Here is an 18,604-nt window from a genome sequence, read left to right as displayed (position 1 = left end):
TTTTTTAATTTTTATCAATTAAATCTTTTTCGATAAAGCCGGTACGGCTATTGGGCTTCAGGACTACAAGTCCCACAATGCACTGCTCGCTTTCTCTTAAGATCCACACGTCTTTGCTAGTCGTCAGGATACGTCGTCAAACGGCGGGGAAAGGAGTATTTTTCCTTTAGCTGCTACGAGAGCCATTTTACTTCGAAACATTATCTTATTTTAATACGAATTCGGAGACAAAAGACATTTAGAGACTTTGTCGTTTGACTCGGCGGGCAAGTAAGCTTTAGCAGACCGGTGTTCAACTGAAAGCCAAAACGTTTAGTTTCGCCCCCCATCATTTTCTTTTGGAACATTACGGTACTGTAATTGTATTTAAATTACAGTTTCTAGACGGATTTTGGATACTTGGAGAAACAGTTTGGGTTTAAATCTCGAAACTGTTCGATTCCAAATATAGCCAGCGTTAATACTAGAGCGTCCTTGACGTGCAAGAGTGGATATTTGCAGCTTTGCCAAAGTTTATAATTACATAGTCGACCGCATTGTGGCCCATTATCGCTAGCTTATTTTTTAAACATCGCTTTGTAATTTGTTGACTTCATAATTAGTCGTTTTTTGATTTTTTTTTTAGTGCTTTTCAATCCCTTACAATGACTTTTAGTGCTTGTATGAGCGCCACGGTTCGCCTCTCCTTGCTGCTGCTTTTGCTGACTTCAACGGTGCTCCGTGCTGAGCCCCAGCAAGCTCACCAGGAGGCCGGAGAAGCGAGCCAGCCGCCGGTCACCCTCCGCAGCTTGTTCCGCGGAAGCAGCCAGGAGCTCCATCGGTACGTGGAGTCACTCGTGGGGGCTAGCGCGATCCGATCAGCTGCTGAGGTAATCAATGTCTTTTTTTTTTTTACTCTTTGCAACTCTTCCTAACTCCACTGATATGCTCTGTCATGTTAATCAAAGATTTATTGATCACTAATTGCACCTCTTTCACCTCTGTTTCCGTCCAATTAACATGTTCTCTATTCATTCACACCTTCCATTTTGGCTTCCTCATCACCTCCTTGCTGTTCACTCACTCTTCTGCTCTCCTAGAGTGCACTCTTGTCTCTAGAGTCACTGCTTGGTCAGGAGAACATCTATTCAGTGGTCATGGTAAGAAAACCTACTAGGATTGTTTCCTTCTAACCTACCCCACACCTCCTTAGCATGACATTGGGAGCTTTTTGGAGCAAAGTGCCCATTGCATATTGACTGGACACAACATTAGGCACATCTGCAGAGATGCCATCTCATGGTGTGTTTGGAAAGGTGCATCATCCTGATGGATGGATGGATGGATGGATAGATGGATAAACATCTCTGTACATAACCTGCCTTTTGCTGGTGCGTCTGTTGTACTGCGAGAGGGATACAGAAATAGTTGGATCAGAAACCGAAATAGAACCTTAATCTAGCAGGTCTATCAGATTATGTGTCCATTTAGGACTTGGGTGTCGGGTCAATCATTCTTTTTTTTTTTTAATGTGAAATGCAGTTTTTCCCCAATATGGTGGATCAGAAGTAATAACGTTTACATGTGACTTTTCATTGTTAGAACCTATGTTGATGCCCCGAATACTGACTTTAGGTTTCGTGCAGACTGACAACTGACTCATTGTCAGACTTGCTGACTAATCCCACTCATTTCCACACGTGGTCTTAAACCACTTCCTTTACAATCGACTTCATTTTAAAAAATCACAACTGCGACAAACTCTGATCACTGAACATTTTTTTTTATTGAGCTTAACAATGTTGTTTAAAATGGACTGAAGAGGTGCAGCAGCTCAAGAAAATACAGAATACGTATTTTTATTAGATATACAGTGGCTGCACCCGAGTGGTTTTAGCATGGAGCCCACAAACTCAGGAGATCAGGTCTCTGTGTGGAGTTTGCATGTTCTCCCCATTCGGGTACTCCGGTTTCCTCCCACATTCCAAAAACATGCTAGGTTAATTAGCGACTCCAAATTGTCCATAGGTATGAATGTGAGTGTGAATGGTTGTTTGTCAATATGTGCCCTGTGATTGGCTGGCCACCAGTCCAGGGTGTACCCCGCCTCTCGCCCGGAGACAGTTGGGATAGGCTCCAGCACCCCCTGCAACCCTTGTGAGGATAAACGGTAGAAAATGAATGAATGAATGAGTTCTCCTCCTATTTTGTGTGGAAGTGGTAACTTTTTGGCTTCTTATTTTGTCTTTCCCCACCCTCGGCCATCTCTGTGTGGAGTTTGCATGTTCTCCTCGTGCATGCGTGGGTTTTCTCCGGGTACTCCGGTTTCCTCCCACATTCCAAAAACATGCTAGGTTAATTAGCGACTCCAAATTGTCCATAGGTATGAATGTGAGTGTGAATGGTTGTTTGTCTATATGTGCCCTGTGATTGGCTGGCCACCAGTCCAGGGTGTACCCCGCCTCTCGCCTGAAGACAGCTGGGATAGGCTCCAGCATATGTGCGACCCTAGTGAGATATGGATGGATGGATATACAGTAACCTGTATGTAAAGTCTAATTTGATCCATTTTATGTTAAGTTAGTTGTAATTTTTTCCAAGTAATTTTATTACTATTTATATTTTTATAAATGTTATCCATTGTATTAATAATGGATAATACATCTACTGGCATGGACGGTGAAGCAACTTTAAAATTATTTACATTTGATGAGAATATACTAAAAAAAAAAATTTTAATTAGTAATTTAATACCAAAATTGTTGTCAAATAATTGGATTAATCATTGATTAATTGTTGCAGCTCTAGATTATTGGTTAGGTTTAAGGTTAAATATTGAATATGGATAAAAATAGTCCACAAATCGGGTGTGAATGGGAGTAGAAGTTGATCAATTTATTTTAACTTATTATTATTATTAATCTCCCTGGATGGGAATTCAACTCCTTGCATCTGCTCTTCATCTTTAGCCCACAAACCAGGTATGACGTTAGCGCCTCTGCTGGTGACAGACGAGTAGTGCACTCTCTTCAGGATGCGACTCATCAATCACTTCCACACAATTACATCAGTCCATCCATTAATTGCTGTTACGCACACCTCCATATCAAGTGTCCCGCACTTCAGAAACTCCTATTTTAAGAGGCGCACAAACGCACCACGGCGAGGTGACAGATGCCGCCGTCTTGCTCCGACATGCTGAACAGTCCTCACTTACCGAGCCAGCGTGTCATGAAGCAGGTGCGGATAAGCGACTTTGCAGGGCTTCCCCTGACCTTGACGGGTGGGTGACACCTGACTGTGTGTGTGTGTGTGTGAGGGATACAGGAATAGAGCCGGGCAGCTGCTGTCACTCACACACAGCTGTTTGCTCCAGTCAACAATACAGCAGTTCTTCTAGCATAACATACTGTTCCACTACTATCCTTATTTTGTACATTATGTCATTGCAAGACCTTTTAAAATATCGTCTTAAAGTAAAACACAAGGAATATGTGCTGGGTAAACATCCCGGAGATGTGCTTTTTGGAAGAACCTACAACAAAATGGTGGTTTTGCTTGGTAAAATGTTACAGGCTTTGAAATTGAACTTAGCGGACCGGCAAGATCTCCTTCCTGAGCAAGGTTTGGCCCACGGGCCGCCGGTTGAAGAGACCAACTTTTGTTTTTTTTTTTTGTTTAAATAATTCTTACATAATAACTCACTGGGCCCAGTATGAGGTTCACTACAGTGAGGTTCATGCCACTGCTGTTATTTGTTATTATTATTATTATTATTATCATGATTAGTTATTATTGTGCTTGTTGTGAGGTAATTCCAACCTGTTCCATCAACTTTGTATTCCTTATTTATGTTTTAGACCGTTTTAATGCTGAATTTAATCCAAGAATATGTCAGATTTTGTTAAATATTCATATTTTTTGACAAATCGTCCGTAGATGTTTGAACCGTGACGTGATGACGATCAACTGTATATGTAAATAAATTCTACATTTAAATAAAAATCTGTTAGTTTTATGCTAGTATGCATGAAAACAGAGGAACGTCTTTGTTTGACGTTTTGGTAATGGTAATGGTTTGATTTCATTTGAACATGCATCAGATTACAATTGAATGCATCACATAATCAGTTCACAGTTCCACATGTCCAAAAGGAGTAGGAAGAAGCAAAGCTTATTAAATCCTACCCCTCCATCTGGTACTTTTGCAATCAGTAACTGTTACATTTGTTCACTTCCTGCTTTCCTAATATAGTTAAAAAAATATTTTTAATTTTTCAATTGTTTTAATTTAAAAAAATTGTAAAAAAATGAACTATATCAGTAAGGTGAAGTATTTGTGATTTTAGAAATAAGGAGTTAGTATGTTCTCTGTCGGCGTCATTATGAATTATCCTTACTGACCTTTTTTAGCAGTACATTAAGTGAGTGAAGATTGCTTTTATAGCCCATATTTTCCACACAATAAGTAAGATATGGTAGAACCAGAGAGCAATACAGTATTGGGTCCTATTAGATCAATGCAGATGTACCTAATGAAGTGTCCGGTGAGAGCCTGCCTGTAAACAGAACAGAGTCTGTCTATATGATGAATGCGAGTAGAAAGTGAAAGTAGAAAGCGACAAGCTAAAACGCGTCTCCTCTGGGCAGTTTGTGCAGATGGCGATCCGCTTCCTGGCCGAAGGCGCCGCCAGCGGCCTCAACGTCATCGCCGTGTACGTCACAGAGATACTCCGGGTCACAGGATTCGACGGTGAGTGCTCGTACGAGGCAAAGTACGAGGAAGCAGCAAACTAATTATTCCATTTCGTTCTTCACAGCTACCTTGACGCTGCCTCGTTTCACCCCGGAGGGCGTGACCACGGTGGCTCAGTGGGGGGTCCTGGCTGTCATAGGCTACTGGGTGCTGACCGTCGTCCTGCGTTTGGTGATCGGCGCCCTGCGGCAGGTCTTCTGGCTCGTCAAGATGGCCACCGTGCTGTGGCTCTTCGCCATGATCGTGAGCGACAAAAGCGCCAGCGCCGACACTACGGCAGTGCGCCTCGGCGGCCTGGTGCTGGGGTACATCCTGGTCACTTTGCTGACCTCCAGCTCGGACAACACCGGCGCGCTGGAGCATCGCCTGAGGAGCCTGGAGGGCAGAGTGAAGGCGGTGGAGAAGAGGAAAGGCAACCAGTGAAGGAAGCATCGGACACGGCTGTCAATCTATTCTGGGTAATAAAGTGGATTTTTAATCAGAAACGAAAATGGCGTAGATGTTTCGGTAAGAGACTTATCGAAGTGTCCTACAACCTTTTATTGACATCAAACATGTTGAAAGCTTGATAGCACCTGTTTGGTTTCTTATTGCTGTCAGCTGAGAGCTTTATCTGATCCGCCATCTTCACTTCACTCTCCCCTTCTCACTAGTCTCAAGGTGAGTCAAGTGGGACAGCAAAGAACCGTATCGCTTGCTACCCTTTTAGTACAGGGGTGTCAAAACTCGATGAAAACAAAGAATGTGGGCAAAAAAAAAAACAGCCTGTGTCCACTTTCTCGTATGAGAACCAACATTTAAACCTTTTCTTCTTGCATGACGCCAAATTTACAAACCAAATCCAAAAACAGCGTTGGGTGTTAACAGCTTTAATGCACAATTTATTAGACACATTATACATATTTTTGCAAACCAAATGTTAGTAAAGTGATCACAGCTCATTTACCGGCACCACAGTAGAGTAGAAAGTAGAACCCAAATGGACACAACATTCAATAAACTGCATAACTTCTTTTACAAGATGATTCTAGGAGTCTTGATCTATTTAAAAAAAAAAAAAAATCTGATAAAAAAAAATGGCTTCCAAACATGAGGTAGTATTTTACCCTCATTAGGGTATTTTATTCCTGTTCAGAAGACTTTAAACGCTGCACAAACTCAATATGAATGAAATATAAAAGCTGTTGTACAAGTAGGCACAAGTTGTGTTGATTTGGTGGGAAAAAAAAAAAAATTGGTCCTGAGCGTCTGAGGATTGAGCAAGTTTTGTTCCATAAAGGTTCATTTCTAGAAACCACAAAATGAGCATTAGAATAGTTTACAAATATATGAAATGTAACAGCAAACATGATATTGTAAAGCTTGTATAAAAAAATAAAACCATGCATAGTTTTACCAAATGAAAGACAAAAAAATTCAGCAAAAGGCACAGTTAAAACCAAAAAAATCAACATTACACATTCAGATACCAGCAATATGTGTTTAAGCTTTCTCTATTTACTATATATCGATAGCTATTCCATAAGTGCATAATAAAACACATTTAGCTGATTACTGTACACACAACTACTTGAGCCCCCTGGTGGCTAACGCATGTAACTACACGACTTTTTAGACACATCAGTGGCGTTTCTATAGGGAAGGGATGGGTCATACATGCAGTACTTCATCCGCTCTACAGGGGGCAACCACGAGCAGTAGTAAGCGTCACAATGTAGGAGCCGTAGAAGAAGGCTCACATTTAAACAAATATGGCGCTATCCAATATTAAACGTAGACACCGGAAGTTGGACTTTTGACAGCAACTGGACAACAAACTATACATTTGTCGTATTTGAACGCTATTTCAACGGATGTATAGCAACTATGACACCCCGATAATTGGTGGCTTGCTGCAGTACAAGTAAGAGTAGTGTTTTAAGGCTAAAAAAAATACAAATTGTAAATAGCTAGCTATAGCCATGACACTCAGAGAACTGAACTGCTGAACTCTAAACCCGATTTTAAGAAAACTGACCACGACTTCTTCCAAATACACTCCATAAGTACACTCCATAAGTATCTAAATACATAATTAATTAATCAGGGATCGGACTGCTGCAGTTGTATTTCGTAGTGAATATACTGTTTATGGAAAGTTCTCCCAAGAACCCGGATGAAGTAGCCGAATAAACCCATCCGTGCTAGGCTACGCTACCTAAGCAACGTATTAATTTTTCCTTATACTGGACTATAAAAACGCCACTGTATGCAATGACCTCTTCCCCCCCACAGTGTCCATTAAATGCTGACAAAAGCCTGACAAAAACAAGAAATACTGATGCCACTGCATGTACATTTTCATGCAGAAAGAGGGCCACACATGCACGCTTTTAAGATACACTTGGTAGTGTGTGACGCCTCCTTTTACCCAACATGCTCCTCTGGTTCCGCACTTGGTGTCCGCTTTCTCAGAGTCTCCACACCCCTCACATGAAGTTGAGTTTATCTGAGGTGTAAACATTAGAGATGGTGGTGTCTGAGCTGAGGGCGGAGGGAATATTCATCCCTTTGAGCTCAAACCGGGGCCCCGGATCAGATGATAATCCAAGGGTCGGTGCTGGTGTGGAGTCCTGCCCACTTGAAACTGTGGTCTGGGTGGAGCCAAAGGATATGCTTGTTAAAAGAAGCGCTTGGAGGTAAAGTACACCATTCACATTTCAGCAACTGTTTTATTCCAGTATATTTTATAAATGTTTTTGTGTGTGTACCTCAGGCTGCAGTGGGCTCGGATGGATGACCACTGTGTTGTACACCTGTTGGCGAAACGAGGCAACGTTACCTCACAGGTTGGAAAAAGACGACATGCACAACATCAGGTAACCCTCGACAATTTTAGGCTGCGTTCACGTTTGTGGTTTGGTGCTCTGGTACACTTCGGTGTGGTTTGCTTAACTCAAATAATCCAAAAAGTGAATGCACCGTTCAGGAACTGCATTAAAAAAAAATTCAGTTTGGTGCTGGTGTTACGTGCTTACGATGGATCCGCGCACAAATCGATCGATTTCTGCGCTCACAATCGATGGTATAATTACTGCGCCCGGGATGGATGTGTGTAGTTTGTTTATATGCCAACAGATGGCAGCACTGAGCGTTGTTTGTTACATACAAGAATCAACAAGAAGTCAATGCATGCAAATTGTAACTGCCTCTCAGTCAGTGTATGCTGTCAGTTTTAAGTTCCTCCCTATTTTCATTTTTTGGTTCCATACGGAGGTGTATACAAGTCAATAAGGCGGAACTAATTTTCTGTGGAATCGTTGTTTCCGCATGTGCATGTTTAATTGTTACACCCATAGAAATTAAGATTAGATTAGATTAGATACAACTTTTTTGTTATTGCTCATGTCACTGGTACAGGGCAACAAAATGCAGTTAGCATCCAACCAGAAGTGCAATTTTATAAGTACCTTATTAGTAAGTAAATGTAGAAAAAAAATGGACAGATCTATGTAAAAAAAAACTATAACAGGCTATGACTATAATACAGTGAGGATATACAGGGATATAAATGACTATAATATGGCTATTGTAGATTATACAGATTATAAACAGTATGGGTGTGACAATATATAATAACAGTAATATGTACAGTATTGCAATGAAGTGACTAGAGTACGGTTATTGCAGATTATATAAATTATAAACAGTATGATCTATGAATGCAACAAGATATTACAGTAATATGTACAATAGTGCAATATGTACAATTAAGATCAGTTGTTGCCATTAGAGCTCAACCCTAACCCTAGTGTGAACCCTAACCCTGAACCTTAACCCTGTCATTGTATGCAATTAGCAGATCAACGATTGTCATTATATCGTCAGCGCAGTGTCAAAGCATCGTTCTCCAGTGCAAGGCAGTTATATCCATCGTGAGCACAGAAATCGATGGATTTGTGGATGGATTCATCTCAGATGCAATGCTATCGATCGTGCAGATCCATCGTTAGCACATAAAATCAGTGCAATTGTACACCACTGCAAACTAGCACCAAAAAACAGCCTGAACTCCTGTATTGCATTGCGTTACATTGAGGAGATTAGATTGTGAAAACTCATTACCGGTAGGCCGGAGGAGTCAGGCGCAGGTTCTCTAGCACCGGCGGGGTTGTGGGCCTGGTAGGACGGAGGTACAGCGGGTGTTGCCGCTCTGGCAGGATTAACAGGCTGATATGAGTAAGCTGTCGCAGTCGGCGTCGCGGCGTAACCTGTTCCTGCTGGCTGAGTCGGGCCCTGTGATTTAAAAAGAAAAGGCGCTTTAGTTAAAATGATGCGGTTGTGAGAAGGTTGGGTTACCTACGTGGTAATATACAGCAGGTGTCGCCGCCGTCACCGTGGTTGCGGTTGTTTGTGCTTTAGAAGCACTTTTTTTACAGCAGCATCTTCTTATGCACAAACAGCACATAACCACCGTCGCAATGATGGCGACAAAAATAATAACATAAACATACGCAGGAGCGTTAGCTGTAGAGACAGAGACATGATTTGTGAGGTACATGACGGTGAGATAGACTCGGTTAAAATATTTCCGACCTTCTTCCACGTCCACGTTGGCCGCAAACATCAGGCGTTGATCTTTGTCTCGGAACTCAAAGATGCCAGAATCTTTGGTTTCCACGGGACTGAATTCTATGCCGTCATTGTGTCGGTAGACTCGGTCGCCAAACTGTAACCTGTTGTAGTAGTCAAGGTCTTCTTCTGGATCTCCATTAAGCAGCAGTGGTATGGTCTCTCCTTGCCCACGCGGATGGAAGGTGATTTGCCACGGAGTAATGGCAGAAGGGTATTGGAGAAAGAAAGTTTCGCCCTCCTTCGGGTTATAGTTTTCTGTGTACTCTGATGAGGATTGGATAAGTCAAATTAGCCTCATCGACATATTCAATAAGAATATGAATAATGCCACCTTTTTGTATTTCCTATAAATATTCACCTGGGATCACATAACTGTTCTTTCTACCAAACATGGATGACAAGAGCGTTCCCTACCTGTGACTGTGAGCTTCTTCCTGGAGATCAACGTGTTGCTCTTGTCCCTCAAGTTGTAGTAACCGTTATCCTGCTGCGTGACCTTTGAAATTTCCCAGGAATTTTTCGTCAGCCGACCCCTGGCTCCCTCACTGGTGGCCTGAGTGTTGGTGCGATTCCACAGGATCCTTGTTCGGTCCGGCTTGCTCATCGGAGCGAATTCCAGAATGTCCACATTATGGGGAAGGTTGATGCGATACAAACCGTTGTAATACCTTTGTGTACCTTCGGCGCATTCTAGAAATAAACCCAATATTAGCGTTAGCATAAAAATGGCTTCATGAATGAAAATACAAATATAAGACAAACAACCATTCACACTCATATTCATACCCATAGACAATTTGGAGTCGCTAATTAACCTAGCATGTTTTTGGAATGTGGGAGGAAACCGGAGTACCCGGGGAGAACATGCTAACTCCACACAGAGATGGCCGAGGGTGGGGAAAGACAAAATAAGAAGCTAAATAGTTACCACTTCCACACAAAATAGGAGGAGAACTCATTCATTCATTCATGCTTTTCCTCACGAGGGTCGCGGGGGTGCTGGAGCCTATCCCAGCTGTTTTTGGGCGAGAGGCGGGGTACCCCCTGAACTGGTCGCCAGCCAATCACAGGGCACGTATAGACAAACAACCATTCACACTCATAATCATACCTATGGACAATTTGGAGTCGCTAATTAACCTAGCATGTTTTTGGAATGTGGGAGGAAACCGGAGTACCCGGAGAAAACCCACGCATGCACGGGGAGAACATGCAAACTCCACACAGAGATGGCCGAGGGTGGGGAAAGACAAAATAAGAAGCCAAAAAGTTACCACTTCCACACAAAATAGGAGGAGACCTCATTCATTCATTCATTTTTTACCGCTTTTCCTCACAATGGTCATGGGGGGTGCTGGAGCCTATCCCAGCTGTCTTCGGGCGAGAGGCAGGGTACACCCTGGACTGGTCGCCAGCCAATCACAAGGCACATATAGACAAACAACCATTCACACTCACATTCATACCTATGGACAATTTGGAGTCACCAATTAACCTAGCATGTTTTTCGAATGTGGGAGGAAACCGGAGAAAACCCACGCATGCACGGGGAGAACATGCAAACTCCACACAGAGATGCCCGAGGGTGGAATTGAACCCTGGTCTCCTAGCTGTGAGGTCTGCGCGCTAACCACTCCATATCTAACATTGCACACAACTGCAAATAGCAACATTAGCGTTTAAAAATATGTATCAACAGGAAAAATGCTCTTACCTAGAATTTTCAGCGAGACAATATCGTAGTACACACTGCCAAACGGGATTGAGAAAGTTCCCTCATCTTGTTCTGTCAGGTGTTGCAGCGACAGAGAAGTAGCGGTAATCTTGAGACGATGGTCCTTTGCCTGAGAAGACAAACACAGAGCGGAATTTTCAGGACTTTTTTTTTTTTTTTTTTTTGCATGTGCGTGGACATCCCTTTCGAGTAGCTCACCTCGCCATCGTCATACAATAGTCTTCTGCTTCCTCTGTTTTTTGGAGTGAAGTATATCTTCCCGGTGAATGAAGGCGGCGAATATCGGAAAGGGAAGCGATACGATCGACCGTAGCACAACTGTTCATGTTCTACGGCAAAAGAACCTGGAATAGGACACAAAGGACAGAAATGTAAATAATTGCATTGGTGCGAATGTCAGTAAAGTAAGAGTTGAGTATTAGTTGCTGTTACCATGGTAACATGCTTGTAAACTACCTGTCGCCTGTCAATGTTTGGATGTTTGGAGAGCTAACGTTTCTTCATTTATAAAAACCCTAACTTTAAGGCTGTATTGAGCTTGGCTTAAGATTTTTTTTCAACATTAATAATTAATAATTAATTCACATTTCAGCGTATTTGTGCATTTACGATTTAAAAAAAAAAAACATTTGTTGCCGAAGTCATCGTAGAAATGGAAGCTGGTGGAGGCCAGTACTGTAGAAATTGATTTGTGTTTTGTTGCTCCAGCAGCAGATATAAAGTAATTAGCCCCATTGATGAAGTAAATACAGCATATGTAGTACATTTATAGTACATTTTAGCGTTATGAAGTAACACCGTCAATACATGTGTCGCTGTCAGTGTTTACTACTGTGTAGCTGCGCTAATACAGTATACTCACCACAGAACAAACATGCAAAAAGGAATGTGAGCAACATGACCTGTGGAGGAACAACACCACACTTCAGTCCAACCGCGATAAAAAAAAACATCGACTTTCAACGTTTTACATTTGATTAATAAACTATACTTACTCGCTGATAAGTGTGTTGTTTTTCCCCTCCAGAATAAGCCCAGTTTACTGTAACCTAAAGGACACAGGAACAAACTGGGCGAGGCTTCGCGCGGCGACGTCATTACTGCGCAGGATATGCGCAAGCTCATGCGCATATTCAAGCTCCGGGCATAACATTAGGTACACTTAATTCGGACCGATGCAAGAGCTCGACGCAAGATGTACGAATACGGGTTAGTGCTATGGGATAAATTGTGTTTGGAAAATATGTTTATTGTTGCGGTTATAGTTTAGCGAGGTGTATAAATGTACTATTTCTCAGAAGTGTGGACTTTTGACATCACTGACTTGGGACTTGAGTGTGGTCCGTTGACTATATGCTATTTTGTGGGTGTTTATTACGGCAATATTATGATTATTAACAACACATACATCAAATATACATATTTAATTAATTCGTTATTATAGTATATAGCAGTAGTAGTGTGTCAGTACTATGTAAAGTACAGTAAAGCTAAAGGGTTATCTGAGTGACGAGGTTATGCTAACCTATACCATTTTTGCCATTTGTGATTGATTGTATCAAAGCCCCGCAGCGGTAGCCCACTTTTCGTAAACCTTTTTGCGTAAACAGCGTAACTTTTAGGCAGACTTTTAGGCAAACCACACTTACGCGGTTAGCGTAACGTGATCCGGAATACAATTGAATACATCGCCCGTATAAAAATGCCACTAGGAAGCTACTGCGCATGCGTTAACCTTGATGCCCATTTTATCCCCAGTCGCGTTAACAGTTCACAGTATCTTCCTGTGGAGCCGTTTACCTCACATCTCACAGGTGGGTTCGCGTGGGCGATGGAATATAATAGATAACCGAATACATAATAAGCGATGTTTGTTATTGAACATGACCTGAATGAGCTATAGCGGCGGGCCGTCACGTCACTGGGGGCTGGCCTGTTTCCCAACGTCATACATACATATACCACATGATTCATACCGATACATATATCCTGTAGCGGTGGTAAGCTTCCAATAAATCAATTAAACATGATTGATTACACTTGAAAATAGAAGCAACAGTGTTTTATTTATATTTCTGTGTTTTAAAAATGAAACTACCTGCTGTATTTTTATAGGAGAAGATGTCTTCCTGTGTCCTACTCTCTGTCCTCTGGAGCCTTCCGCTCAGTACTACTATCACTGTGGGTGAGTTGTCAGTTTGATGCCGATACTGTGCGAATTCAAGTCATTAATATCTGTAATGGACTACATTGGACCCCAGGGCCACCAGGTGAACAGCACTGGTGTCGACCCTCAATGACCTTTCATAGAAGTTCAATGACTTGTAACGCCGTTGCATTGATGGTATTTTTCTTCTTCACAGGTTTGATCGTATTGGGTGAGCCGACACAAACACTTCATCATATTCTTCCTTTCACAGTTACTCACTTCCTTTTCCTCTCCGACAGGTGACAGAGAAGAAGTCCAGATGGTTTGCGCCGGGAAGGAATTCCGCTTGCCGGTTTACTCGACGTCAAGAATCGTGACCTTCACGCCGAACCCTGTGGGACCGAGGCGTGTCCTCCTTGAGAAGACCTTTGTGAGTGTGTTTTGTTTCTTATCTTATACACACAAATAACAATAATGTCTCCATTTAGGTAAGGGACCCTCGTTTCAAGTGGACCAAAGATAAGATGTTGGTCCTGAAGGAAGTGACTCATGCTGACCAGGGACTTTATTCGATCAAACTGGCTTCTGGGTTCACCTATGAGACGGTTCGTCTGACTGTTTCAGGTTGGATGGTTTTTGTGAAATTAACACCATAAATGTTGTAGCATGCTGGATTTTTTTCCAACAATTTGAAATACATTCATCCCTCCTTCGTTATGGTTAATTGGTTTCAGACCCGACAGCCATAAGTGAATAATCAATTATAATAACAGGAACATTTTCATTAGAGTCATATTATTCTTTGTTTACAACACATTGCTAATGCTCAAGCTACGGGATTTTGTGCAGGGACGCGAGAGACTGTCATGGCTTTAACCTTAAGCAACCTACTAATTGAATTAATAATATGCATGTTAGCATGTTTTTGGAATGTGGGAGGAAACCGGAGTACCCGGGGAAAACCCACGCATGCACGGGGAGAACATGCAAACTCCACACAGAGATGGCCGAGGGTGGGGAAAGACAAAATAAGAAGCCAAAAAGTTACCACTTCCACACAAAATAGGAGGAGAACTCATTCATTCATTCATTTTCTACCGCTTACCCTTACGAGGGTCGCAGGGGGTGCTGGAGCCTATACTAGATGTCTTTTGGGCGAGAGGCGGGGTACACCCTGAACTGGTGGCCAGCCAATCACAGGGCACATATAGACAAACAACCATTCACACTCACATTCATACCTATGGACAATTTGGAGTCGCTAATTAACCTAGCATGTTTTTGGAATGTGGGAGGAAACCGGAGTACCCGGAGAAAACCCACGCATACACGGGGAGAACATGCAAACTCCACACAGAGATGGCCGAGGGTTGGGAAAGACAAAATAAGAAGCCAAAAAGTTACCACTTCCACACAAAATAGGAGGAGAACTCATTCATTCATTCATTTTCTACCGCTTACCCTCACGAGGGTCGCGGGGGTGCTGGAGCCTATCCCAGCTGTCTTCGGGCGAGAGGCGGGGTCCACCCTGGACTGGTGGCCAGCCAATCACAGGGCACATATAGACAAACAACCATTCACACTCACATTCATACCTATGGACAATTTGGAGTTGCTAATTAACCTAGCATGTTTTTGGAATGTGGGAGGAAACCGGAGTACCCGGAGAAAACCCACACAGAGATGGCCGAGGGTGGAATTGAACCATGGTCTCCTAGCTGTGAGGTCTACGCGCTAACCACTCGACCACCGTGCAGCCTTTAAAGCCTTTAAAACATAATTTGTCTGTTTTCCAAACAGTTTATCCGAGAGCTGATCACATCCAGCATCAATCCATGCTTTCTTGCGGTATGACACTAATACCCCCCCCCTTTCCACCTGCTTTAGAATGCATCAAGACCTACTATAGAAACTACGGAGAGAACTTTGAATGCAACATCCCCAAAAACGGCTCAGTCCTGGAGTTTTCTCCCCGAGGCGCTCCGTCTGAGGCGATGCCAATCGTTCTGTGGAACCGCACCGACCCTGACACCAGTGGTGCCGGTCGGGGTCGGCTGCTGCGAGACGGGAAGGTCTGGGTGGCTGAGAGAGTGACGCAGGCCGACCAAGGCAACTACACAGTGCGGGACACCGAGGGCACGGTGGTGTCTCGCGGCACCCTCAACGTCGGCGGTGAGAAACAATTCGAGAGAACGCGCCTTCAAAAATGTCTTAAATAATCCTAACATTTTGTATTTTATACAGGACACACTTTTAATGTGATGCGCTCCAGCAGGGAGTCGCTGACCCTGCCCCTCTTCCTCCCTCTACCCCAAGCCTACCTCATTTTTTCACCAATCCGACACACTGATAAATCCTTCCTGGATATTTCCAACTCTGCTCGTGGTCCCGTTCAACTAATCCGTGAAGGCCACATATCCAACCAAGACCCTCGGTTCAGGGGTCTCATCTCCGTGGGCAGGAACGGCTCCATTAACGTGGTGGTCGTAGTCAGGCTGACCCCGATCCATGATGGCGTCTATGAAATCAGAGACAGCGATGGCAACCTGGTGTCGTCCACCACGTTGCAGGTGACCGGTGAGTGACACGTAAACATCGTCTTCATCCTCGACGGTCACCGTCCGCTCACTATCTCGTCTCTTTGACTGCTCCAGAAAGGGTGGACAAGCTGCGAGCTCTTCTCAAGTCCGTCACTGTCCCTTGTAGCTTGTTTCTGTCTCTGACCGGGATGATTCTGTTCTTGAAGCGCTACCCTCGGCCAAACTGCGACCGGTCAAACGTGATCGCCTGCTTCAGGAGGAACCGTGCCCCACAAGCCCAGCCCCAGATGGTAAACATCCAGGTGAGGAGGTCGGGAGAAGTAAAATGACCTGTTTTCCACTCGGCTTTGAGTCACACCCAGAAGGTTCAAGTAGCTACACTGACTGTTCTTTATGTCGCGTCCAGAACTACAGTGATCCAAGCCCTCAACCTCCAGGCTACTATAATCACGTTCAGCAGCCTGGAACGCCGAGGAAATGGACACCGGGTGCCACTCCAGTTCACAATGTAAGGCTGATACACTGTAATGCAGGGGTCTCAAACTCAATTTACCTGGGGGCCACCGGAGCTAGGTTCTGGGTGAAGCCGGGCCGCATCAGGTTTTTAAAAAAAAACAAAAAACCAAAACGCATTTATTAAAAACTGGAAAAAAAATCAATAAAATTTTTTTTTCAGTACTTTGGTTCCGGTTTTCCACACCAAAATATCTGATAAAACATTCCACTGTTCTCAAATATCTTAATTTTTATTTTTCTATACACAAAATAAGATTTTAATTTTAATTTAATTTAATTTAATTTAATTTAATTTTAATTTTAATTTTAATTTTAATTTTAATTTTAATTTTAATTTTAATTTTAATTTTAATTTTAATTTTAATTTTAATTTTAATTTTAATTTTAATTTTAATTTTAATTTTAATTTTAATTTTAATTTTAAACTGTTCTCAAATATCTTAATTTTTATAATTTACAAAATAAGATTTAAAAAAATAAACAAATTAAGAATAAAGACAATAAATTAATCAATCAGTAATAAATAAGTAAAATAATAATAAAACAGCAAATAATAAAAAAAACGTAAGAAACCACATACAGTTGGTAGAGAAATTATTTTTTTCAGATTCAAATGTACAGTATTAACAGTTATTTAACCTTTAACATGAACATTAATGAAACTTAATAATTTCACCCAATTAGCAAGTTAGCATCGTACTCAGTACCATCATGGGAGCAGCGTCATAACTTTAACAACATGTTTTAATGAGATGCTTTATTTTGACGTGTATTTTCCGTTTTACTCCAAATAATTTCCTGCATTTATTTGTACCCAGCGTCATTTAAGCCTTTAGCTTCATTGCTAATCCAAAGCAAAACAGGGCGGGGTAACAGGGTAGGGTAACAGTTTGGGCGGGGCAAAAAAAAATCATGTTAATTGTGTCCGGTGTGCACACAGCTTTAAGCTGTCATTTCAACATTAAACTTTGGTATCAAGGTGGGGGCCTCAAACCCGCAAGTTTGAGACCCCTGCTGTAATGCGTGTACCTCACAGTACAGTACACACACTGTATTTGTGTATTTCAGGGTTATAGTCCTGTGAGGGGAGCAACACCTCGACATACTCCTGTTCGGTCAAAAGCTGAGAACCGCGAAGCACAGAGAGACGCCATTGTGAGTTCAACTATTGAGTTCAAACTCCAGATGTTAACATACTTAAGAATTTTTTTTTCATTGAACAGGACGCGTCTAATGAGGAAGAGAGGAGTATTTCCTTCCCGTTGGATGGAGCTTCAGATTGCCTCCACGCGTCTGAAGATTGCGTTCAGTTTCAGATCAAAAATTCAACAAAACTTCAAGAAAAACGAATCAAAACCAAAGAGTATTATTCCACATTACCGCTAGACACGGATACATCCGAAACCTGCAGCGTTTACATTTCCAAGAAACTGAACATCTCGTAGTGCATATAGGAGGAGCATGTGATACAAGTCCCAGAAAAGACAAAAACTCACCCGTGCCTTTTTTGCAATCAAGCCTCCACTTTATTTCAATTTCAATGCTTTCGTATCAACATGCATGCCATTAGTGTAAGTGCAATGGTACTTTTATGCAACATGATATGAGTATTTAACTTCCTGCTTCATAGTGGTCGTTTCTTCATTGCGATGGAGCTTCCGAAGTCTCCTTTTTTAGCATCCACTGATGTTGCCTACCTCCAGACCCTCAGGACCACCCTGTTCTGCACTGTATATATTTGCTGAGTGAGATTGTTATGGGGCTTCATCCAAAATAGACAGTGTAATATAATATAAATATGTTTGCAAAGTTACTTACATGCTTACTAACTACTAATTTTCATGTTAAATGTATGTGCTGTAGTAGAATAATGTCACCATAACAAGCCCTGAAGTACTGTGCAAGTAGTACAAGTGATGTACAGTGTAACACGCTCCACCAAATATTGTATTGTACTGTATCAGCAAATCCTTCCCATTTGATGAGAATGACTGGAAGTTTTATTTTTGTACCATAAAAACATGTATTATTGTTGTGTTTTAAAATAAAATATATCTAAACAGAGGCCCATCTTACTATTTTGGTGTATTTTACATGCACTGTGTGTAAATAAAATTAAAAAAAACGTTCATGACCAAACTAAAATGTGTTTCCCTCTATTAATAATTGACATCAAAATACTATGAAAACACCAAAATCAGAACTTCAGATATATACAAAGAAATAACAAAATATACGTACCTGAAATGTATTCATTCAGGTTTATTATTTACATTACCATAATTACACGTGACGTTTGCCAACACTAGGTGGCA

The 18,604-nt window shown here is 42.0% G+C and overlaps 2 protein-coding genes across 9 annotated transcripts; both read left to right on the top strand.

Annotated features, from left to right (window-relative positions):
- Positions 1 to 91: 91 nt before the first annotated feature.
- LOC131110392 (uncharacterized) lies at positions 92 to 6,116 on the top strand. Of its 2 annotated transcripts, XM_058063465.1 has the most exons (4): positions 92 to 869; positions 1,080 to 1,139; positions 4,630 to 4,732; positions 4,800 to 6,116. In XM_058063465.1, exons 1-4 carry the CDS (start codon positions 645 to 647, stop codon positions 5,156 to 5,158), a joined length of 747 nt encoding a protein of 248 aa, XP_057919448.1. In that variant the 5' UTR covers positions 92 to 644; the 3' UTR covers positions 5,159 to 6,116. The 2 variants fall into 2 exon arrangements, with proteins under 2 accessions (XP_057919448.1, XP_057919449.1); XM_058063466.1 differs by lacking the exon at positions 1,080 to 1,139 and having other exon boundaries at positions 95 to 869.
- A 164-nt stretch (positions 6,117 to 6,280) lies between these two features.
- Positions 6,281 to 18,349, top strand: LOC131110385 (uncharacterized). 7 transcript variants are annotated; one of them, XM_058063454.1, is made up of 12 exons: positions 6,281 to 7,413; positions 7,491 to 7,593; positions 13,200 to 13,269; positions 13,448 to 13,462; positions 13,533 to 13,663; positions 13,722 to 13,857; positions 15,121 to 15,405; positions 15,478 to 15,810; positions 15,888 to 16,075; positions 16,180 to 16,281; positions 17,358 to 17,444; positions 17,513 to 18,349. In XM_058063454.1, exons 1-12 carry the CDS (start codon positions 7,244 to 7,246, stop codon positions 17,732 to 17,734), a joined length of 1,842 nt encoding a protein of 613 aa, XP_057919437.1. In that variant the 5' UTR covers positions 6,281 to 7,243; the 3' UTR covers positions 17,735 to 18,349. The 7 variants fall into 7 exon arrangements, with proteins under 7 accessions (XP_057919437.1, XP_057919438.1, XP_057919436.1 ...); XM_058063455.1 differs by lacking the exon at positions 13,448 to 13,462; XM_058063453.1 differs by having other exon boundaries at positions 13,200 to 13,462; positions 15,478 to 15,803; positions 15,980 to 16,075.
- The last annotated feature ends 255 nt before the right edge of the window (positions 18,350 to 18,604 follow it).

Source organism: Doryrhamphus excisus, chromosome 23, assembly GCF_030265055.1.
Source record: "Doryrhamphus excisus isolate RoL2022-K1 chromosome 23, RoL_Dexc_1.0, whole genome shotgun sequence".
In the NCBI taxonomy this organism is placed as follows: Eukaryota; Metazoa; Chordata; class Actinopteri; order Syngnathiformes; family Syngnathidae; genus Doryrhamphus; species Doryrhamphus excisus.
Note: the sequence above shows the minus strand (reverse complement) of the source record. Positions and strands in the feature narration are given on the sequence as shown.